This window comes from Moschus berezovskii, chromosome 5 (assembly GCF_049115385.1).
Source record: "Moschus berezovskii isolate FMDL1 chromosome 5, NW_MosBer_1.0, whole genome shotgun sequence".
NCBI classification, from domain to species: domain Eukaryota; kingdom Metazoa; phylum Chordata; class Mammalia; order Artiodactyla; family Moschidae; genus Moschus; species Moschus berezovskii.
The window spans coordinates 37,546,002-37,568,978 of record NC_142464.1 but is presented as its reverse complement, the minus strand read 5'-3'; the positions used below and the strand labels follow the sequence as shown (position 1 = coordinate 37,568,978).

Sequence of the window (22,977 nt, the reverse complement as noted above, 5' to 3'; positions counted from 1 at the left end):
CAACTTAGCCTTTAGAAAAAGCTATTCTAAAGTAGAGTCACTGACTTAGACCCAGTTGGAAGTACTATTGTTACCTCTGTTGTGGTGCCTGCTTTTCTGATTGGAATGTTAAGTGTTTGTCTCCATGTCCTATATCCATAACTAGAGTGTAAGCTCCTTGAACACAAGCTTTTTGTGTTCTTCACCACCCCCATATTTGGCTCTAATTAGCAATAACTATGGAGAAGGAAATGGCAGCCCACTCCAGTGTTCTTGCCTGGAGAATCCCAGGGATGGGGGAGCCTGGTGGGCTGCCGTCTGTGGGGTCGCACAGAGTCGGACACGACTGAAGCGACTTAGTAGCAGCAGCAGCAGCATCAATAACTAATGGTACCAATTATATATAATTACATATTTCTCCAATTCTCTGTTCAGTTTTAGAGAAATTGTTTGCAACAGGTTTTACATGACTTTTAATTGAGTGAAAATTCAGAATAAGGTCAAAGCTTCATGAAAATATCAAAAAATTAATAGCTATAGTGAGGATAAGGTAGAGCCATTCCTAAGCTGCTTGGAAGGAGAATTGATGGGCAGTCTAACTGGCAAAAGTTGATGCTTTTCCCTTGCTGTTATCTGTTGAATAGTTGTGGAAGATATTAAATGAACATTTGTTTGTTAATCCATGTTCCTTTCTGGTTTTGGTCTGTTTTAACATGAATAACTCCGTGACTCCTGTGAGGTGACAATACATGACTTATGTTAGAAATAGACATGTGAAATGCTTAGTGCTCTGATTGGAAAAGCCAGCAGAAATTTTATCATTACTAAGGAAATGTTTCAAGTTAAAAGTATAATCTAAAACACTGATAAAAGAAAAAAACCAGCCTGCATATTATCAGATGTACTGAAAGCTAATATTAATATGTGGCCGACCATAATAGAGAATTATTGAAGGCCATAGAAAATTTTATTTAAAGTTAATTCTTTTAGAAACATATATACCTAAAATACATCATGTCAAGCACCATACATAGGGTGATTTTTCTTGACTCACTATTTTCCCAGTTTCTACTGTATGTAGTAAAATACTTATCTAATAATTTTAAATTTTTTATGCATGCATAGAAGATCCCCAGGAGAAGGGAATGGCTACCTACTCCATTATTCTTGCCTGGAGAACTCCATTGACAGAGGAGCCTACCAGGCTATATAGTCCATGGCGTTGTAAAGATTCCAACATGAGTGAGAGACTAATACTTTCACTTCCATAGGTCTATAAAAATAAGTATAAAGTAGTATTTTGAGGGCTTCCCTCCTAGCTCAGTCGGTGAAGTATCTGCCTGCAACACAGGAGACCCAGGTTCTATTCCTAGATCAGGAAGATCCCTTGGAGAAAGTAATGGCAACCCACTCCAGTATTTTTGCCTGGAGAATCCTATGGACAAAGCAGCTGGTTAGGTTACAGTCCATGGGGTTGCAAGAGTCAAACAGGACTTAGCGACTAAACCACCAAACCACCACCAAAGTAGTATTTTAGTATAGCAAAAAAGATTTCTAAAATTATCATGACCAAAACATACTTTCATTAGTCTTTGTTTTTTCTCTCTCTCTTGTTCAGTTAATGGTGGGTTCTGATTTTTCACAGATTGTGATGAAGAATTAATGTGTGATGTAGTTTCCCAATTTCCAAAGACTTAAATATACTCACCAATGGAAGAGTGACTGCCTTTCCCTTTAGCTAGAAAACAGTTCACACTCCAGTCACCAGTTATATTACACAAAACTGAAGTGCTTATGGGGGGAAAAAAATCTTCTAGGCTGTCCCTTGGTACTAACTAATGTCCCTGTGATTTTCAGTTGAAGGCAATCAGAACAGATGTTACTTCTTGAACAGAAACTTGTCACCTTTGTACATTCATTGAAAATTTAGACAGCAGAACCTACATAAATTTTTCCAAACAGGCTTCAATTTACAGCAAGTTCTTTAAACATTTTAGGTTGTTCACAGATATTCACAGGATCCACATAAAACAGATTTTTAAAAATTTATTTATTTATTTAGCCTCTCTGCTTGTGGGATCTTAGTTCCCTGATCAGGGATCGAACCTGGGCCCTTGACAATGAAAGTGTAGAAATAGATTAATGAAGAAACACAATTTGCTAACCTGTGCATGTCTTCATTATTGCTATTATCACAAATATACTGGACTCTGTTGTATATTCTTATTAGGACATGTGTCATTTGAGTAAATTACCTAAAATTATTATTTAAAAGCTACACAAAGAAATTAGGAATCATTTCCTTGGCTCATAATCTCACATGTTTTCATGAGGTTAAAATCAGATTTGCCCCAAAACACAGTACACAAAGACTTTCACAGCACAGTCTAATTTTTAAAAGCAAAAATAGAACTTTAATAACCAGATAGATTTACTTAGCTGATAATATTATCATATGCATTCCTGCAAAGTATTGTGTTAACCTGGAAAAAAAAGACCACAGGTTCAAAAATGGGTATATAACCAAATAGTAATTATTGTCTATTGCAAAATATGGGATGTTTGTAATTTATCTCCTTTCATTTTCCACTGGTTGATTATATTGTCCTATGGGCTTCCCTGGTGGCTCAGACAGTAAAGAACCCACCTGCAGTGCGGGAGACCTGGGTTTAATCCCTGGGTCAGGAAGATCCCCTGGAGGAGGGCATGGCAACCCACTCCAGTATTCTTGCCTGGTGAATCCCACGGATAGAGGAACGTGGTGGGCTTCAGTCCATGGGGTTGCAGAGTCGGACATGACTGAATGACTAAGCACAGCACAGTACACATGCGAATACTGGTTTGATGACTATAATGTAAAAGTCGCCATCTATTGAACATAAGTAATTACTGCACTTGAACTCCTGGTGAGAAAAGTACATTATTGAAGCAAGAAACACAGTTCCTATGTATTCTGTTTTCACACACAGATTGTTTAATTTTCTGTTTAATTATGGAAATACTTGGATACTTTTTCCAAATTTAACTGTGAAGACTAATATTTATGAAGTTGTTTCATGAAAATCAGTGTTTGTAGTAAGCAAGCATTGACTTTCAAAGTACGGAATATGCACTAAGTTCTTAAGAAGTTTTATCAGACTAGCAGTGCTTCTATTATGATGCTGTTTAGATAAATTCTTTTCTCTTAACCTTAAATAGTTCAAAATTATTTTATTGAATTAAACAAGAAAATGAAAGAAACTTATTTTCTTAACTAAAAAACTCAGTGTTGACACTTCCTACAGCTTACTTTTTTTAATTCAAAAGAAACTATAATTTTAAAAGATTAATTGGGGGTAATGATAATAGTCTTCCCCATGATGGAAGACTTGATTTTCTATCTTTGACTACCGTTCAGTTTTACATGTTTCCATCACATTGAAGTTTCAAAACCCCAAGTTTTTCTACCTTTATGTGAAGGTGTGTTTGTTATGATGGTGAAGTGAAAGTCGCTTAGTCGTGTCTGACTCTTTGCGACCCCATGGACTATACATATACAGTCCCTGGAATTCTCCAGACCAGAATACTGGAGTGGGTAGCCATTCCCTTCTCCAAGGGATCTTCCCAACCCAGGATCAAACCTGGGTATCCTGCATTGCAAGCAGATTCTTTACTGTCTGAACCACCAGGGAATACTGGAATGGGTATGTGTTAGTCACTCAGTTGTGTCCAACTCTTTGTGACCCCATGGACTGTGGCCTGCCAGCCTTCTCTGCCATGCAGTTCTCCAGGCAAGACTTTTGGAATGGGTAGCCTAGCTCTTCTGCAGTGGATCTTCGTGACCCAGAAATCAAACTGGTATCTCCTACATTGCAGGCAGATTCTTTACCAGCTGAGCTACCAGGGATTTTATAAAAGGAAATTGAAATAATTTGTTGCATAGCATAGCATAAAACATTTGATAGGTATGGACATTCAGGTGTCTTAATTTTCTTCTCCCTAGTCAAATTAAAGAACTCTGTTTTCAAGTTGCATTATTCTTATGAGCAATCTTAATTGTCTGTATTTTCTCTGTTGTATTTCTCTACTTTTATATCTATTAACAGGTATACATTGAGTGCTGCTTCTTTGTCCAATTTTGATATGTGATCATCTCCCAAATACATCTAATCAAATACTTCTGAAGAGTCTGTAATCATTTCTTTGAAGTTATGTTCAAGCTCGGAGAACACCTCATCAATTTTTGAGTTAGTGTTACATATGTATTTTATCTTTTCACATATTTATTACCCTAATATCCTAATAATTCTAGGATAGGAAAAAATGTTTGAGGATAAATTTCTGAAAGATTTTAAATGGCTTCAGGTAGTTGTATATGACTGTTCAGATAATGGGTAAACTGAAAGTTTTGATACAAAGAAGCAAGATTTTAAGCGAACTTGATTTGTTCAAACTTATCCTTTGCTTACAACATTAGAATCAAATATCTCTTGTTCATATCATCAGATCTCTTAGCAGTGATACAAGTAGGGATATTGAAGCAGTACCACATGCATGTTAAGAAAATGTACATACACATAACTGTCATTTAAATGTGAAAGATAAAACAACCAGACAGTGTTAATTTAAGAGATTAAAAAAAGTAAATATATAACAAGATATTGTCAAGGATTATTATTAAAATAATAAATGCTGGTTGTTGAAAGATATTAATAGGCAAACAAAAATCACTCAAACCCAGAAATAAATACTGAAGAAGTTTACATTTATTTACCTTCTGGAGAAGATTGACGCCCAGGTAGAAAGTTTTCCTTAATGTACTCCCTAAAATGGGCTTAAAACTCAGCATTCAAAAAACTAAGGTCATGGCACCATCACTTCATGGCATATAGATGAGGAGACAATGGAAACAGCGACAGACTTTATTTTCTTGGGCTCCAAAATCACTGCAGATAGTGAATGCAGTCATGAAGGGTAAAAGTCACTTGCTCCTTGGAAGAAAAGTTGTGACAAACCTAGACAGCATATCAAAAAGCAGAGACATTACTTTACTGACAAAGGTCTGTCCAGTCAAAACTATGGTTTTTCCAGTAGTCATGTATGCATGTGAGAGTTGGACCATAAGAAAGGCTGAGCGCCAAAGAATTGATGCTTTTGAACTGTGGTGTGGTATTGGAGAAGACTCTTGAGAGTCCCTTGGACTGCAAGGAGATCCAACCAGTCCATCCTAAAGGAAATCAGTCCTGAATATTCATTGGAAGGACTGATGCTGAAGCTAAAGCTCCAGTACTTCAGCTTCCTGATGCGAAGCGCTGATTGATTAGAAAAGACCCTGATGCTGGGAAAGATTGAAGGCAGGAGGAGAAGAGGACAACAGAGGTTGAGATGTTTGGATGGTATCACTGACTCAATGGACATGAGTTTGAGCAAGCTCAGGGAGATGGTGAAGGACAGGGAAGGCTGGCATGCTGCAGTCCTTGGGGTCACAAAGAGTTGGACACGACTAAGTGACTGAACAACAAATAGGCTGAAAATTACTGAGATAAAAAGACTTAAGTATTTAGAGAACTTATAGATGAGATTTGCTAAGTAATTTAAATTTTTTTTTTTAAAGTCTGGAGAATGGAGAAGAAAGTAGAAGACTGGGAACAGAAAATATGGTGCAAGGTTTTAAAAAGGAAAAAGGTCAGCTTTTAAACTATAAATTTGTTTGAACTCGAGGTCACCTGAAAAAAAAAGGCCTGGAAAGCATTCTTGAAAACCGTCTAGTGAGCACTGAGGTGAGGAGCACAGGATTGCTTTGACCCAGAATTAAGTTCTAAAGAAACAGATCACACCCAACTAACGCATTTTGGATAGATTGCGGAAGATCTTAATTTTAACAGTTATCAAAAGCTCTTATGATCCTCTTGAATTTAATGATAAAATGAGGCTAATGATTATCAAGTAGATTCATAACAGGCTGAAGGAGTTTAATGAAAGGATATTGTTTGGAGTCAGTGGCTTGGATGAAGACCCCTTCTACAGCTGACTGCCTTAATTTGTAGCTAATATGAAGCAGGAAGGTATAGCAAGTATGTTTCATAACCAGATCCTCCTCAATAATATATTGACCATGTAGGAAAATGGACCAAATCTAGATTTTTTTTTTAAAGGAAGGAAAGAAATTTGATATGGTTATGTACAGTTTAGATCAAATCATCTGCTCTTCTTGGACATATTGGGAGGAGTGGGATAAAGTTATCGAAAAGAAATATCTGAAAAACTAGGGATTTTGGAAGAAAATGAACCCAATATGAGTTTGTCATGTCACATGGCCTCTGAAATTATAAGCAAGTAATAGTTCTGTGCTAGTAAACTGTCATGTGCATATTATGTTTAATGTTTATTATGTTTAATCTTTGACAGTTATATAGCCAACCTCAACAAGATCAACTGAAAAGTCATGGGACATTTAAGCGGTTTTTGTGTCAGAGGCAATTATAAAAGTGCTTGTTTTTAGCTGATAATATGAGTTGTTCCTTCACCTAAATCCGTAGCTCCATCTTCCACACCATCCCTTAGTCTCAGGCCTCATAGATGGCTGTGGAGATTGATAAGCAACTGAGCAAAGAACTAGTAAGGGGCCAGAACATTTATTGCCTTGTGTATAACATTAAGGGGTTTAGATTCTTATCACCAATAAGAAACCAGATATAAGATTTTAATCATGGGAGTAACATCTGATATCAGTTTTTAAAAGATCATTCTGAATACTATGGAAACTTAATTATAAAGGAGAAATAATGAAAACAGAAGGCTAGTTCTGTGTATTTTCTTAATTCAGGCAAGAGATGATAGTCACTCAGGCCATGAAAGTTTTAATAGAGCTGTAGAGAATTGAACTGGTTTATATTTTAGAGGAAGAACTGGCAGGAGTTTAGAAATAAGGGAGGTTGTTGATGGATAATGGAAAATTGCTGAGTCAGTGAATTTGGTAAGCGTTAATTCAGTTGGTAAAAGTCAGTGAAATTGACAAATCAACTCAGTACAGTAAAAAAGCTAAGGGAGTCAAAATGTGGAGGCGTGAGTTGGGGGAAAGGGTGTTTAAAATATAGATTTTAGACATGTTGGCCTTGCTGATGAAAAAGTAAAGGTTAATGAATTCTGGAGGGTGTGGTTATGGCATTCCAGGCCTGTGACCTAACTGTAGAGGGATTATCACTGAACTGAAGAAGTTAAAGAATGTCGCAGTCTGATTATTTAGTGATTCAGCATGATAACATTGAGGTCATCAGGAAGAGTGTTAGAATGGGGTAAAGAGAAAGACAGTGAGCCTGGGGCTAAAGCCGACAGTGGGCAGGGTTAAGGCGAGACAGTGAGTAGGTGCTGAGTCAGCAGTGTAGTCTAATGACCCAGACCCCGAAGCACTCGGCATATTGCAGGATCAAAGATGACTGATGGTACAAACATTAAGGAGAAGGACACTTGCTCCATCTCTAGGTTTATAAACTTATGCAGTATGAGAAAAAAGGGATCTCTGAGGGACAGCAAGGAAGATCTAGAATGGCAGAGGGTTTGTGAGGTCTGAGAGGTATGGGAAATGGATCAGATTAGGATACATAAAACAGTGAAGAAATAAGAGTTCAGAAGATGATGGATGGATGACTCAGTGGCTAGTATTTGTGGCAGGTAAATAGAGATGGGAAGTATGATGGACTTGATCCAGAAAAGTGGACATTAGACCATAAATTCCATGAGAACATGAAATTACAGTGGGCAGCATGCATGGTGTGAAAGGGGACTTCGAATACGATTTTGTTGTTGAATGAATGATTGAATGGGAGAGCTCAGGATGTGTGATCCAGAATATTTAGCCAGAGGGCACGTGGCCAGTGGCTTTTATTTTCTAATGCTGGAAGAACATTCTCACTGGACGTGGGGCGGTATAGTGACTTTCCCAGGATTCCTGGCTTCTCCAAGGACTCACACTGGGTGGCTGTTGAACACGGCATTCAGAAAGATTTATTTATATTTTCAAATAGGTAACAGATCGACTCAACACTATCAAATAATATATTATTTTAATCTGAATTTGGAAAAATACTTTCATCATAAGTTCTTTTTATAGTATTAGAATTACATTATCGCTACAAAATGGAAGATTTTTGCCCTATACAAGAAACTGTTCCTAACTATATAGTAGAAATCACTGAAATCACTAATAGGAATGATTCAGTGATGAAATTGATGATGTGCAGTAAGAGGAACTAAGGTTAGCGCAAAGTACCCTACTGTTAGTGAGGGAGATGGACTTTTATCAGGAATAGTTACAAGTGATTTTTAAGTTGGTATTGTACCTTAAAATCTTTATATTATATTGGCATTTTTATAGACAGAGTATAAATATATACTCATTCTTTATCTATGTTATCTTTAGACCCCATGCTATATTTTCTCTAAAGAGATCAAGAAATATTACAGATAACTAAAGAATTCAAAATCCTAAAGGATAATGCCATCAAGGTGTTGCATTCAGTATGTCAGCAAATCTGAAAGACCCAGCAGTGGCCACAGGACTGGAAAAGGTTAATCCTTTTCCCAATTCCCAAGATAGGTAGTACTACTGCTAAGTCACTTCAGTTGTGTCCGACTCTGTGCGACCCCATAGACGGCAGCCCACCAGGCTCCCCCGTCCCTGGGATTCTCCAGGCAAGAACAGTGGAGTGGGTTGCCATTTCCCTCTCCAGGTAGTACTAAAGAATGTGCTAAACATAGGACAGTCCCACTCATCTCCCATGCTAGTAAGGTCATGCTTAAAATCTTGCATGCTAGGCTTCAGTGTTATGCAAACCAAGAACTTCCAGATGTCCAAGTTGGGTTTAGAAAAGGAAGAGAAACCAGAGATCAAATTGCCAACATTCACTGGATCATAGAGAAAGCAAAGGAATTCCAGAAAAACATCTACCTCTGTTTCATCGATTACGCTAAAGCTTTTGACTGTGTGGATCATAACAAACTGGGGAAAGCTCTTAAAGAGATGGAAATACCAGACCACCTTACCTATCTCCTGAGAAACCTGTATATGGGTCAAGAAGCAACAGTTAGAACCCTTTATAGAACAAATGATTGATTCAAGATGGAGAAAAGAGTTTGACAGGGCTGTCTGCTGTCACCCTGTTTGTTTAACCTATATGCTGAGTACATCATGAGAAATGCTGGGCTGGATGAGTTATAAGCTGGAATCCAGATATGCGGGAGAAACAGCGACAATCTTAGATTGTCAGATATGCAATGATGCTATTCTAATGGCAGAAAGCAAAGAGGAACTAAAGAGCCTCTTGATGAGGGTGAAAGAGCCAGCTTAAAACTAAATATTAAAAAACCTAACATCACGGCATCTGGCCCCATTACTTCCTGGCAAATAGAAGGGGGAAAGGTGGAAGTAGTGACAGATTTTCTCTTCCTGGGATCTAAAATCACTGTGGATGGTGACTGTAGCCATGAAATCAGATGATTGCTTCTTGGCAGGAAAGCTATAACAAACATAACAGCATGTTGAAAGGCAGAGACATTACTCTGCCAACTGAGGTCTGTAAAATCAAGGCTATGGTCTTCCCAGTGGTCAGGTGTGGTTATGAGAGCCTCACCATAAAGAAGGCAAAAAGTCAGAGAATTGATGCCTTCGAACTGTGGTGCTTGAGAAGACTCCTGAAAATTGCGTGGAAAGCAAGGAGATCAAACCAGTTAATCTTAAGGGAAATCAACCCTGAATATTCATTGGAAGGACTGGTGCTGAAGCTGAAGCTCCAGTATTTTGGTCATCTGATACAAACAGCCGACTTATTGGAAAAGTCCCTGATGCTGGGAAAGATTGAGGGCAGAAGGAAAAGAGGGTGTCAGGATGAGATGGCTCGATGGCATCACTGATGCAATGGGCATGAACTTGGGCAGACTCTGGGATATGGTGAGGGACAGGAAGGCCTGGCATGCTGCAGTCCGTGGGGTCTCAAAGAGTCAGACACGACTGGGTGACTGAACACAACAAAAAGAGTTCACGTAGTATTAAGACTGGACATTTAATAATGTAACATCCATTACAGAAAAGCAAGATCAGAGAAATGCATGAAAGCTAAGGCAGAATTTGAAAGGTGCTGAAGAAAACTCTGCTTCATACTCTGTGGTGACCTAAATGGGAAGGAAACCCAAAAAGGAGGGGTATGAATATACATATAGCTGATTCACTTGGCTGTACAGCAGAAACTACTGCAACATTGGAAAGCAACTAAACCCCATTTAAGAAAAGAGAGAGAGAGAGAAAATGAGATAAAACAACAAAGAACAAATTCTTTCCGCATGCAAATAAGTTCCAGTTCTTTCAAGGTCTCCATTTATATTTCCTTCTTTTCCTTGTTTTAGTAAAGTACAAAGCTCCAAGTAAAATTTCTTTGACCCAATTCCTTTTATTCACTCTCACAAAAAAATAAACCTCATTTTGAATGGTGTTATTCTTTATTTCATAATCTTCTTTTAACTTCTGACAGTCAGTCCCCTCAGCCCCTCCGTGTGCAAATCAAGGATGCCCTATTTGCTTATTTTTAAATTCTCTTCAAGATGAAATTTATAATAAATGTAGAATTAACAGGCTCAAATAATTTTTATAGACAAAAAAAACAAAGGCAGTTGAAATTAATAAATTTAGCTTGTGAGTAAGAGTGTCAGAAATTTCCAGTTGAGGTTTTGTTAATTTAACTTACCAAAGGGGAAATCATAATTACAAATGAATGCATATTTGTTGTTAGGAAGCTGGCAGAAGATTCCCATTTTTCCTGACGACAGTTTCCTTGGCTAAAATAAATAACTTTGCTTCTCCAGTGAACCCCAAAAGTACAGAATGCAGCTACAATGCTGGTATAGCTCACTTTTGTTTTCCATTTTCTGCTTTCACAGTATTCTGTGAATGCTTGCTTTGTAGAAGACTGAAAATATTAGCAACAGTTTATTGTCGTTTTCTCTTTTACCTGCTATAAAATATATATATAAAGTTTCTGAATTTTTTTTAATGAAAACCTGCCATGTAGGGATTAATAAATCATTCTGTCTGATTATTTTGTGACATTTATGTGGAGAGTGAGGAAGCATTGAAATTTGTGTTTGGAGACAAAGTTGTATTCTTTTTCAAGGTTAGTCTTTATGAAGAATTTATTCTTATATAGTTTGGATGTCATTCCATCAAAATATGGATGAGCCAAATTAACATTTTGATACTTTGTAACTGAGATGCATTTTAACATCTTTCCACCAGAAATAACTAGTGAAATAGTACTAAAAACAGGTAAGTGTATTAGATAAGGTCGGAGCACAGAAGATGGAAGAGAAGTGGTCAATTGGATCCTGTGATAAGACTAAATGAAATTAGGAATGAACCCCGAAAGATAAGACTGTATGATTCCACCTGTGTGGGGTATCTACAGTGATCAAATTGACAGAAACAGAAATAGAATGGTGGTTACCAAGAGCTAGGGGGAATTGGGGAAAGGGAAGTTGTTATTTAATGGATATATGGTTTCAGATTTGTAAGATGAAAAAGCCATGGAGCTCTGGAAATGTGTTTCACAACAGTAGCTATACCTCACATTACTAAACTATACAGTTAAAATGGTGAAGATGGTAACTTTTTTTTTTTAAATTGAAGTGTAGTTGACTTACAATGTTGTGTTTCAGGTGTACAGCAAAGTGATTCAATTATCCTTTTTTGGGTTATTTTCTATCATAGTTAAGACAGTAAATTTTATGTTTTTTTTTAACCACAATAAAAGTGAGGAATGCAAATTGTCAATTGCATTTAGCCACAGAGAGGTCATTCAGGACCTCAGCAAGAATATGAGATGTGAATACCAGACCACCTGACCTGCCTCTTGAGAAACCTGTATGCAGGTCAGGAAGCAACAGTTAGAACTGGCCATGGAACAACAGACTGGTTCCAAATAGGAAAAGGAGTACGTCAAGGTTGTATATTGTCACCCTGCTTATTTAACTTATATGCAGAGTACATCATGAGGAATGCTGGGCTGGAAGAAGCACAAGCTGGAATCAAGATTGCCGGGAGAAATATCAATAACCTCAGATATGCAGATGACACCACCCTTATGGCAGAAAGTGAAGAGGAACTCAAAGGCCTCTTGATGAAAGTGAAAGAGGAGAGTGAAAAGGTTGGCTTGAAGCTCAACATTCAGAAAACGAAGATCATGGCATCTGGTCCCATCACTTCTTGGGAAATAGATGGGGAAACAGTGAAAACAGTGTCAGACTTTATTTTTCTGGGCTCCAAAATCACTGCGGATGCTGATTGCAGCCATGAAATTAAAAGACGCTTGCTCCTTGGAAGGAAAGTTATGACCAGCCTAGATAGCATATTAAAGAGCAGAGACATTACTTTGCCAACCAAGGTCCGTCTAGTCAAGGCTATGGTTTTTCCCGTGGTCATGTATGGATGTGAGAGTTGGACTGTGAAGAAAGCCGATCGCCGAAGAATTGATGCTTTGAACTGTGGTGCTGGAGAAGACTCTTGAGAGTCCCCTGGACTGCAGGGAGATCCAACCAGTCGATTCTGGAGGAGATCAATCCTGGGTGTTCTTTGGAAGGACTTATGCTAAAGCTGAAGCTCCAATACTTTGGCCACCTCATGCGATGAGTTGACTCACTGGAAAAGAGTCTGATGCTGGGAAGGATTGGGGGTGGGAGGAGAAGGGGACGACAGAGAATGAGGTGGCTGGATGGCCTCACCGACTCGATGGACATGAGTTTGAGTGAACTCCGGGAGTTGGTGATGGACAGGGAGGCCTGGCGTGCTGTGATTCATGGGGTCGCTAAGAGTCGGACACAACTGAGCGACTGAACTGAACTGAACTGAGAGGTTGGAGAGTGAGCCCCCTTGAGGCAGTGGAAGAGGGCAGGCAGGTGAGGAAATGGAGAGACTATGTAAGTGAACTTTTCACAGTGTTTGGATGTTAAGGTACATGGGGTCATAGAAGGTGACGGTGTTTTCATTGTTATTGTTGTTTTAAGAGAAACTATAGCATTTTTGAATGGGGATGCAAAGCCCTTAGGGGACAAATAGGAAATGTGAGAGAAATTGATTGAGGCCAGAGTTTGATTGAGGCCGCTGCGAAAGGGGAGGAGCTAGCGTCTACAGCATAAGAAATTAGCCATTTGAGAGTTGCCAGGGCTGGTGGATAGAGTTCCTCTGGCTGCTCCTACAGGATGGTCAGGTTGGTAAATTAATGAGATGGGCAACCTCACTCCTGCTTTGCCCGAGCAGATGGTTTACATGGGTCCCCACTGAAAAGCGTAGAAAGGCCCAGTGCAGAGATTATACAAAGAAAGGCACAACTGCAGAGAGAGATAATGCACAAATAGCTCTTTGTTCATTTTCCCTGAGAAAAGCAGGCCAAAAGTCTGCAAGACATATCCAACTCTCCAGACATATCTGAGAAGTGCTCATACCTCTCTCTGGTGAGAAATGAAAAGTGACTTAAGTAACAGACAGAGCAGAAAGTCCTGCTGCTTCAGAGGTGCTATTAATTAGAGCTTCTTCCAACCCTAAAAAGAATATATATTGGGGAATGACAGAATGAGAATAGATATTGATGTCTGTTCCATATTAAATGAGATAGTTTAAAATTTTCTTAAGTCTGTTATTTTCAGACATTGTCTAAGCAAAGGAATAGGTAATCAGTGTGTGTAACACATGGGAAACCTCCCAAGTGCATTTGTTTGAAAACTTAGAAATCTGGCTTTAATGGGTATTTTATGAGTTATATGAACTTTATTTTCAAATGGTACTCATTTTTCCAGTTAACAGAATTCGTGGAGGTGTTGGAAAACTCAACTCCTTTAATTCACTCTTTTTTTCTTACCTGTCCTCATTATGTATTATATATATATATATTAATATATAGGTATTGATATATATTACATATGATGTAATATATACATTATGTATCAATATATAGGTATCTATATTTTTTCTAGGATATTGATAATTCTTTATGTTTTAAAGGACATTTTGGAAGTTTTTTTTTTTTTAGAGTTCTAGTCATTTCTTTGAGGTTGTTCTTGTATCAGTTCTTAAACAGTAATACCTGTTTCACCTGAATGGGGAAACAGTCTCTAGAAGGTACATGATATATCCTGTGGAAAAATAATGTATATATAGTGAGTTTGTATTTGAAAACAATAAGTTTCTCCAATGCATTTATTCAGCAAATGCTTATTTGTTGTTTACTATGTTGTAAGCACTTTGTTTTACTTATACCAGTGAACGTAACTGTCCCTGACCTCAAGGAACTTCTAATCTAGTGAGGGAGTCCAGATTCAAACAAATAACCACACAAATTGCAAATTATGTGAAGAAAAAGTACAAGGTGGTATAAAACCATATGACACAGGCAGCATTTAGGCAATTTGGGAAATTAGGGAGGGCTCCCTGAGGAGGTGACATTTAAACTGAGGCCAGAAGGATACTGAAGAATTAGCATAATGAAGGTGTGGCAGAGAGCTGGGTATAGAAAGTGGGATGTAATAGACTGTGCAGAGGCCTGGAGATGGGAAGAAGGTTGGCCTGTTTAAGAAGAGATGGAAGACCACTGGACTGCAGCCAGACAGAGAAAGCTCTGTAAGAAAGACCGGTGAGTAGGGAGCCTAGGATTACAGCTGTCCATAGAGCAGTGCTGGCAGCATCTAAGAATCAGACAGGATCAGATTTATGTTTTTAAAAGTTCACTCTGGTAGCTGTGTGGAGACATTATTCTCTGTGACAGGGAGTCAACAAACTTTTTCTGTAAAAAATGAGATAGTAAATATATGAGATTTTGTGAGTCACGTGAATCTATTGCAGCTACCCAGCTCTCCGTGTTTTATGGAGGTAGCCATACACATTATGTAAGTAACTGAACCTGGCTGTGTTCTAGAAAACTTATTTATAGATGCTGACATTTGAATTTCATATAGATTTTACATGTTGTGAAATAGTCTTTTTTATTTTTTAAATCATTTAAAGATATGAAAGCCATTGTAAGTTCCCAGGCCATGTGAAGATAGGAGGCAGGCTGCCTTTGACCTGGGAGCTGTGGTTTGCTGACCCCTGTTATAGCGTTTATTTTCTTATTTGTCTAACTTTTTTTTACTTTGCCTCTTAAATAATGTTTACTTCTGCCTTGACATTTTTAAGTTATCTACACGCTTTTTCAACACTCTGGTAAAGGTATGACCAGTACTAAATAAAAAAATGGGAATATAACCTCTTCTATTTCTTTATCTTAGTGTTACATTTTCCATTTGAAAATCAATAGACATGACTGACCCATTCTACTTTTTCCCCACAGGCTTTTAAAAAAATGCATAATTTTTTGTTTTTCCTGTTTATTTTTTTTCCCAAAGTGTTACACTTGGTGCTTTCTTCTTTCAGACCTCACACCGAATTTTTTCATCTTCTCTTTACCTGGTAATAACTCTTAAATTTAATTCTGACATTCAAAAGAGAAAATGGTATACACGTCAGGAAAACAAAATGCATCGTATTCAAACAACACAAACATTTGTTGCAAATGTTCGTTTCTGCTTAGATGAAATAGTTTCTTTACATCAAGGTAAACAACATCCGTATTATTTCAGATCTGCAAATAATTATTCTGACTTAAGGGAAATTCTTAGTTGCTTTTGTGTATTGTCCTATTCAGCCCCACAGGATGCTGGAAAGCATAAGGCTTTGGAAAGAGTACAGACAGACTTGGTTCAACATCCATCTGAGCCTTACTAGGTATATGATATGAAATGATATGATATTGGGCAACTTAATTAATTTCTTGGAGCTTAAGTTTCTCTGAAGCATGCAAAATACATAGTCAGTGAAGGAAATTCCCACCCTCCTTTCTTCCCCCTGTAAGCATGATAGTTTATCACATAAAAGTTGCTATGTTAAAAAACAGCCTATATTTGGTGATTGTGAGGGTGTTTGGTGTTAGTTTTAGCCTTCTGCAGATATAAAGCTTAAAAAAAAAATCTAGCAGTATTCCAAAATGGAAGCAATGTGATTTTAAGGTAGTATACATGATTAATGTCTGTACTTTTCATTAATATTTCCTCTGCCTTGTTTATTTTACTTCTGAAAACTCAGGTTTGACAGTTCTCTGGAAGACCTACCTCAGAGTGGACCTCACCCACCTACAACTGCTCAGGTTTTACATATTGGTGGCCAAGTAGCCACACTTTCTAAAGTAACTACATATTCTAGGTAGAGTTTTCTCATCTTGTCTATCTAAATGTTAATGCTGGTGGTGATAGGTACTAAAACTATTAATAAAAAGGAAAAACTGATCATAGATTACAGAACTGACATCTCTAATATATAGACAAAGCTTGGCACTCAGCCTTGGTGGAACACTGCTTTATACTACTTTTAAATTTTTCATTTTTTGTTTTGATTCTGAGTTCTAATTTACAGTCAGGAAATCTGTGCCTTTTCTCTATTCAGCGTGATTTGGAAAGTCATATTTCTTGAGTTTGTCATAAGTCTGTTGAATTAGAGCATTCCCATCTAAAAAAGAAGTGATAGAGATTTTATGTTCTAGGTGCCCAGATATATTCTAAATGTATTGAGGTTAATTTTCCTAAGATTCTGATGGACTCTGCTCATACTCAATCTTTTTATACTATTATTTGTGATACAATATGATGAAAAATTCATTATAGTTTCCTTTCTTATAGAAGAAGGATAATTTAGCTGATTTATTTTTTTAGCTGACTTTTTTGTAGACTTAAGTGTCTCGTCATTATTTGCCATTATTTCCATCAGATAGAAGCCATTGTCTCAAAGATGCAGAGTAATTGAAAAACTCAAAGTTGAGTCAGTTGGAAACTTTATTCTTCCACTTTGTATGACACTCATATTTCTCTGCTATGCTGCTTATCACATTTTTCTTTTCTTTTCCTCAGACCTCATTTTTTCTTTTCTAGCCATTCACAACAGTTAAAATATATCTACACAGTTCAATTTAATTATAGACTTATCAAAAATTGTACTTAAGCAATTCTCTCTCTGTGTGTACATATATATATATATATATATATATATATAAATGGCTTGCCACTGTTTTCTTAAGTTGTCTTCGAATGATTTGTAAAATTATAGCCAGTGGAACTAGGAATAATGAATTATCAAATTCTTCTAGAACGGAGAATTGGAGACAGGGAGAAGAGACTTATATCAAGCCTCACAGTTTTAGGCATCCGTTTGAGTTGAGTTTGGTACATAATTAGGTTGTGTTAGAGGTGGCCATTGTCACCAATTTTGGAAAATGCAATCATAGTATAGTGAGGATATTCATTAAGAACTTATATGCGTAATTAAAGAAGAGAGATATAGATTTCATCCCATGCATTTTAAACTTTCTTTTTACCTAATAAAAAAAAGAAGTTCTCAATTCCAGCTTGATAACCAGATTTCAGAGGAGGGCATGGCAACCCACTCCAGTATTCTTGCCTGGAGAATCACCATGGACAAAGGAGCCTGGAGGGCTGCATACAGTCCATGGGGTCACAAAGAGTCAGACACGACTGAGAAACTAAGCAACAGCAGCAACCAGATTTGAAAATCATTACAGTCCTAATGATGGAATGTTAATTCCTATCTAGGTATATGACCTCTTCTAAAAGACCAAAGGAAACTATTATTTTAAATAATTGGAATTTTGAAGGTAAAATTTCATAGCAGCATTTTTGAATCTTTACAGAGCTAACTGAAAATAGAAATACGGAGCATCATTAGAGAAGTTGATCTTTTAGTCATATTCACTGTAACTGCTGTTTATTTCTGCAAAGGTGTTTGCCCTCCCCCAATAGTTTTACTGTCAATATTTAAAAGTTTTTTCTTGTCTGTATTAATATGTATTGTGGCTTCTGAATGAGCAGCCGATTGTACCTGCTTCTCTTGAAAACTCGAGTCTCATTAAAATGTCAGACTCTGGGTGTATATCATTTCTACATTCTCTGTATAGAAACTTTTTGGAAAAGTTGGCATAACCTTCTTTCTTTTTCTGCTTACCGAAATTCACACTTCATGTTTGGATTTATTTTCTGCTTAGTTGTTGACAAAGAAAAAGAAAGGAAGTTGTTGAAAAATCAGTCTTCAAATGTGTATTGTTATATGATACTGATTTCACTTTAAGTAGGATTAGAGACTGAGCTTAAAAACATTCAAAAATGTTTGTATAGTATTTAAACCAGTTTTATGGAGGATTATGTGTCAGATTTTAATTTCTGAGAGAAATCATAGTAACAGTAAATAAAGGATCTGAGCTCCTTTTACACTTGTGACATGTCACACCTTTAAAAGTCTTAAGTATTAACATTGCACGGTTGCTATCTTATCTTTATTATGCTACCCCTCCTCACTTTCCTTTTTGTTCCTCTTCTCTGTTTTTCTGCTGACCAATTTAAGCAGCTCCACAAGAAATGTGGCAACAAGTTCTTTGGAAGCTTCTCGAAACTTGTCTACCTTGTCTTCTCCTGCTAGATACAGTGCTGCCGTTCTGAGCAGCGCAGCCGCTACTGTGTCTGCTGTTCTTGCTGCAAAAACCAGGTAGAACTCCATGTACAGTGTGCATCTGATGTGAACCCAGGGCTTTTCACTGTCTTACAACTCACCTCTGAGAAAGCATTGCCATTTGAATCAGCCACAGCCCTGTTAGGAGATCTTAATTGTATTGGGGACATTTTTTCTAGGTTGTGGATATATCCCACAGAGTTTATTACTGATTTTTCCTAAAATAATCCTTTTATCGCTTTCCATTACCACCATTTATCTGTGATACTTCTCAGTTGCGTGGATTGTTGCATGTTGTGTACCTATTGATGTTTGAGTTTTTATCATTTTTATGAAACAGAATTCTGAAACAGAATCAAGCATAGATAGGTATTTTAGGTTTTTGTTGGTTTTACCTTCTCGCACAAGCTGGTTATGTTTGAAGTTGATCTAAAGCATAACTATTCTAATGTCCGTTCATCCTGTAGAAAGAGTAAACCTTTTTATTGTTGTAGGGTTTTGTTTTTACATAATTTCTAGTAGTCTTTATTATTTTTGATGCTTTCCAAAAGATTGCCTTGATCAACTTTGATGAAAATTTACTCAGTTCTGTATTAATGAGTAGAATAACATAATGGACACTCCATCCTCTTTCTGCTGCTTTGTTCTGTTTCTGCCCCTCTCACTGTCTCTCCGGGAATGTTTCAAATCACAAACTATAAAAACTACACACTTCCTGCTATCGGTAGTGTGATTTTTCAACTTAAAACTCTTTCTGAATGCTCACCAGGCTCTCCAGTCCTGAAAAATATCACTCACTCCTGGATGCACTTTGCATCAGCCCTGTATCCAAGCCTTTAGCTTTTTCGTATCTCCAGCCCTTGAGGAAATCAACTGGCTCTGTCCATGTTACGAAAACCAGGTACGGGGGGAGTGGATGTCATAACAGGGGGCTTGCTGTGAAAGGTACTACTTTCTCTGACACTGAAGCACTGTATTAACAGCCCAAATGAGAAAATCCTAGAACTGATTTGTGTCCAGTTTTAAATTAACTGTAATTTCAATGCAGCAATAATGCATGAGCACATTATTTTGTATGATTATTAACTTGACTTTTAATCCTTTCTGACATCTCTTATTAGCACACTTGATATTTGGTATGAAATAAGACCCTGTTTTTTATTGCATGGATATTACTGTATAAGAATTGTTTAATACATACCTTTATGCTTTTCAAAAAAGTGAAAAAGAATAATAATTGCTTTTGATTGACTGCTATCTTATAGTTCTTAGATATGAGAGTTTTACTTTGCAGACAACTTAATTTTCACCATATTTGGGAAATGCTGAAATGCAAAAATGAATTTCTCTCCCAGACTTAACAATTAGGCTAAAAATTATTAGGTATAATGTAAAAATTAAAAATCCCAAATGTTTCCTAAAGGTATAATCTTAATGAAATGACTATATTATTTTTGAAAGAACATAAAATTAATGGCAGAGAGTATGACTGTACTTCATAAAAGCCTGATGTGACACAGGCTGCCTGCTGATCATATGTTTGTGTCCTACCCACAGTTATGGATGTGCTCAATGTACTTAATTACAGCCATCCCTTGGATATATTACAGGTTTGGTTCCAAACCACAGCCATAAAGTAAATAGTGCAGTAAAGCAAGTCACACATTTTTTGATTTTCCAGTGCATATAAGAGTTATATTTACCCTATATTGTATCCCGTTAAATGTACAATAGCATTATGTCTAAAAAATTAATGTATATACCTTAATTTAAAACTGTGTTATTGTTTAAAGATGCTGACCATTATCAGAACCTTCAGAGAGTCATAATCTTTTTGCAATAGTAATACCAACGATCACTGATCACAGATCACTATAACAAATGTAATAATAATGAAAAATTCGGAAATCTTATGAGGGTTACCAAAATATGACACAAAGTAGGCAGCAAATGCATTTGGAAAAATGGTGCTGATAGACTTGCTTGATGCAAGGTTGCCACAGACCTTCAGTTTGTGAAAAGAAGCATAATATGTGTGAAGCACAGTAAAGTGCAATTAAATAAGCTGTGTCTGTGTAACTCTGGATAACTTTTAAGGGAGGTGTTTGAACAGGGGGAAGACATATCATTGTACATTTTGCTCTAAGGAAAAAAAATACCCCAAATTATTTGTGGAATTGTGATCGTTAAATGAGCAGAAACATAACATTGTTAGGGCTAAGTTTATACAAAGACAGGTGCTGACCACCCTTGGAATAAAAATTCCTTTGGAAACACAATAGAATCTCTAAATCCTCTGTTGTTTTCTTTTTGTCTTTATTTTTAACTAAATGGCTTATGGTATGTTTTGGCTGACATCAGATGGAGATGGGATGAGGAGAAGCACTGGTTATGAGAAAATACCCTGTTTCTCCATTTGTACCATGCTCATTCAGCTTCTGATTTTTTATTCCAGTAAGTTATTTTGTTCTCACTGTTGAACAGAAAAAGAACAACATAAAAATCCTCATATACCTTGTTTGAAGAATTAATATGTTTCATTTATCATTACAAAACTGAGAACAGTTTTATAATTTTTTGGTATGTAGTTGTTACGTGGTAAGTCAGTCAGTTTTTAAGCAGGAAAAGTTACTCTAAAAAAAATACATCCCTTATTTCCTTTCAAATCAGGCTCCTTATTGTTTAAATGAACTTTTTGTTGTTTTTTTTTTTTTAAAGTATGCCTGCAGTTATGAACTGACTGTTTGTCCATGGACCTACTTCTAGAGGAAGTGTTAGTAGTAATTTTCATTACTTTTTATTAACAGTTATAGACACAAGCTAAATATGTTTGATATCCAGAGAAGGAAAATGGTTCTCAGCAAGGTAAGCTAGCTGGCATTGTGCAAAGCAAGAGTGCAGGGTTTCCTGAAGAGACCTTGCCACCTCAGTGAGAAGTGTACTAGAAAGAGCAGTTGGGATAATGTCAGAGGTATTTTATCTCTGATTTTTCCTTTGTTTAACAGTAATCTTTAAAATTAAAACAGAGGTCTGTATAGTCAAAGCTATGGCTTTTCCAGTAGTCGTGTATGGATGTGAGAGTTGGACCATAAAGAAGGCTGAACGCCAAAGGATTGATGCTTTTGAACTGTGGTGTTGGAGAAGACTCTTGAGAGTCCCATGGACTGGAAGGAAATCAAACCAGTCAGTCCTGAAGGAAATCAGTCCTGAATGTTCATTGGAAGGACTGATGCTGAAACCGAAGCTCCAACACTTTGGGCACCTGATGCGAAGAGCTGATTCATTGGAAAAGACCCTGGTGCTGGGAAAGGTTGAAGAAAGGAAGAGAAGGAGAGAACAGAGGACAGGATGGTTGGATGGCATCACCGACTCAATGGACATGAGTTTGAGCAAGCTCTGGGAGATGGTGAAGGACAGGGAAACCTGGCGTGCTGCAGTCCATGGGGTTGCATAGGGTCAGACACAAGTGAGCGACTAAATAGCAACAAATCTTTAAAATTATAATAAAGTGTAGTAAAATACAAGACTTGTCTTTCCATTATAGTATTTATATTTAACATGTTGAATTTTAATACAAAAAATTTAAGAATTTTGCTTAGGAAAATACAAAAAATTTTCTTGTAAACAGAATTCTGGAACAAAGGAGACTCATGACTGCTCTATATGTCTCGATCCTTTTATAAAGTTCTTAAAGAATTAAGAATTCTTAATATCATTCTATAAGAATACTTATAACTATGATCTTCCAGAAATACTCCTTTCTTACCACTTCAGAATGTGTATATTCCTATATCAATTTTTGTAAGACTTTAGCTAAAAACTGCTTAGTTTAGACATTGATGTTTAAATCTGTGATGTACAGTTGACTTTTAAAAAATTTAAACATGTAATTATGATAATTAGAATAAAAGTTACCTCAAGATTGTTCTTTGAGCAGAGATTCTCTTTTGAAAATAGACTTGAAATTTCCAACTCTTCCCCATCTACAACTGAAATTTATTTGCTATAGTAGTTAAACAAATGTGGGGAAAGAATGTAAATTTAAGATAAATCAGGTTGCTGACACTGAAAATTAACTTTTCTTCCTTTTTCTTTTGTCCTCATTAGCTCAGTTTTGAAATCTTTGCTCTATCAGTATACATTTTTCTCCATTTTAAGGTTTTGAAATATGAAACATAATCTTTGGTATTCTTGAGATGGAAGTCACGTTAATTTTAACATTTCATTTCAGTGCTTGTTTGTTTGGCAGACTAGTGAAAATGACCATGTTTGATGCTGAGCTTGGTATTAATCAACATTGCTTATGGATTTGCTCTGGTTTTCTTACTACGATCTTTTAGAAAGCAGTTTAATTTTGTTTAAATTTAGGTATACCTTAAACCATTTAAGTTTAGAAAAAATGTATATGAGTCATGATTTTAGAATATACCAATCTA

General features: G+C 36.7%; 1 protein-coding gene across 5 annotated transcripts in view; it reads left to right on the top strand.

Moving 5' to 3' along the window:
- Positions 1–22,977, top strand: part of PDLIM5 (PDZ and LIM domain 5) — a 251,372-nt gene that overhangs the window by 159,394 nt on the left and 69,001 nt on the right. Inside the window, exons 10-12 of one of the 5 annotated variants that reach the window (XM_088836227.1) lie at positions 16,115–16,231; positions 18,437–18,577; positions 19,311–19,442. The exons of the other annotated variants lie outside the window; for them this stretch is intronic. Coding sequence (XP_088692353.1) covers positions 16,115–16,231; positions 18,437–18,577; positions 19,311–19,442 — 390 coding nt within the window. The remainder of the gene's footprint in view (positions 1–16,114; positions 16,232–18,436; positions 18,578–19,310; positions 19,443–22,977) is intronic. 5 annotated transcript variants of the gene reach the window in all.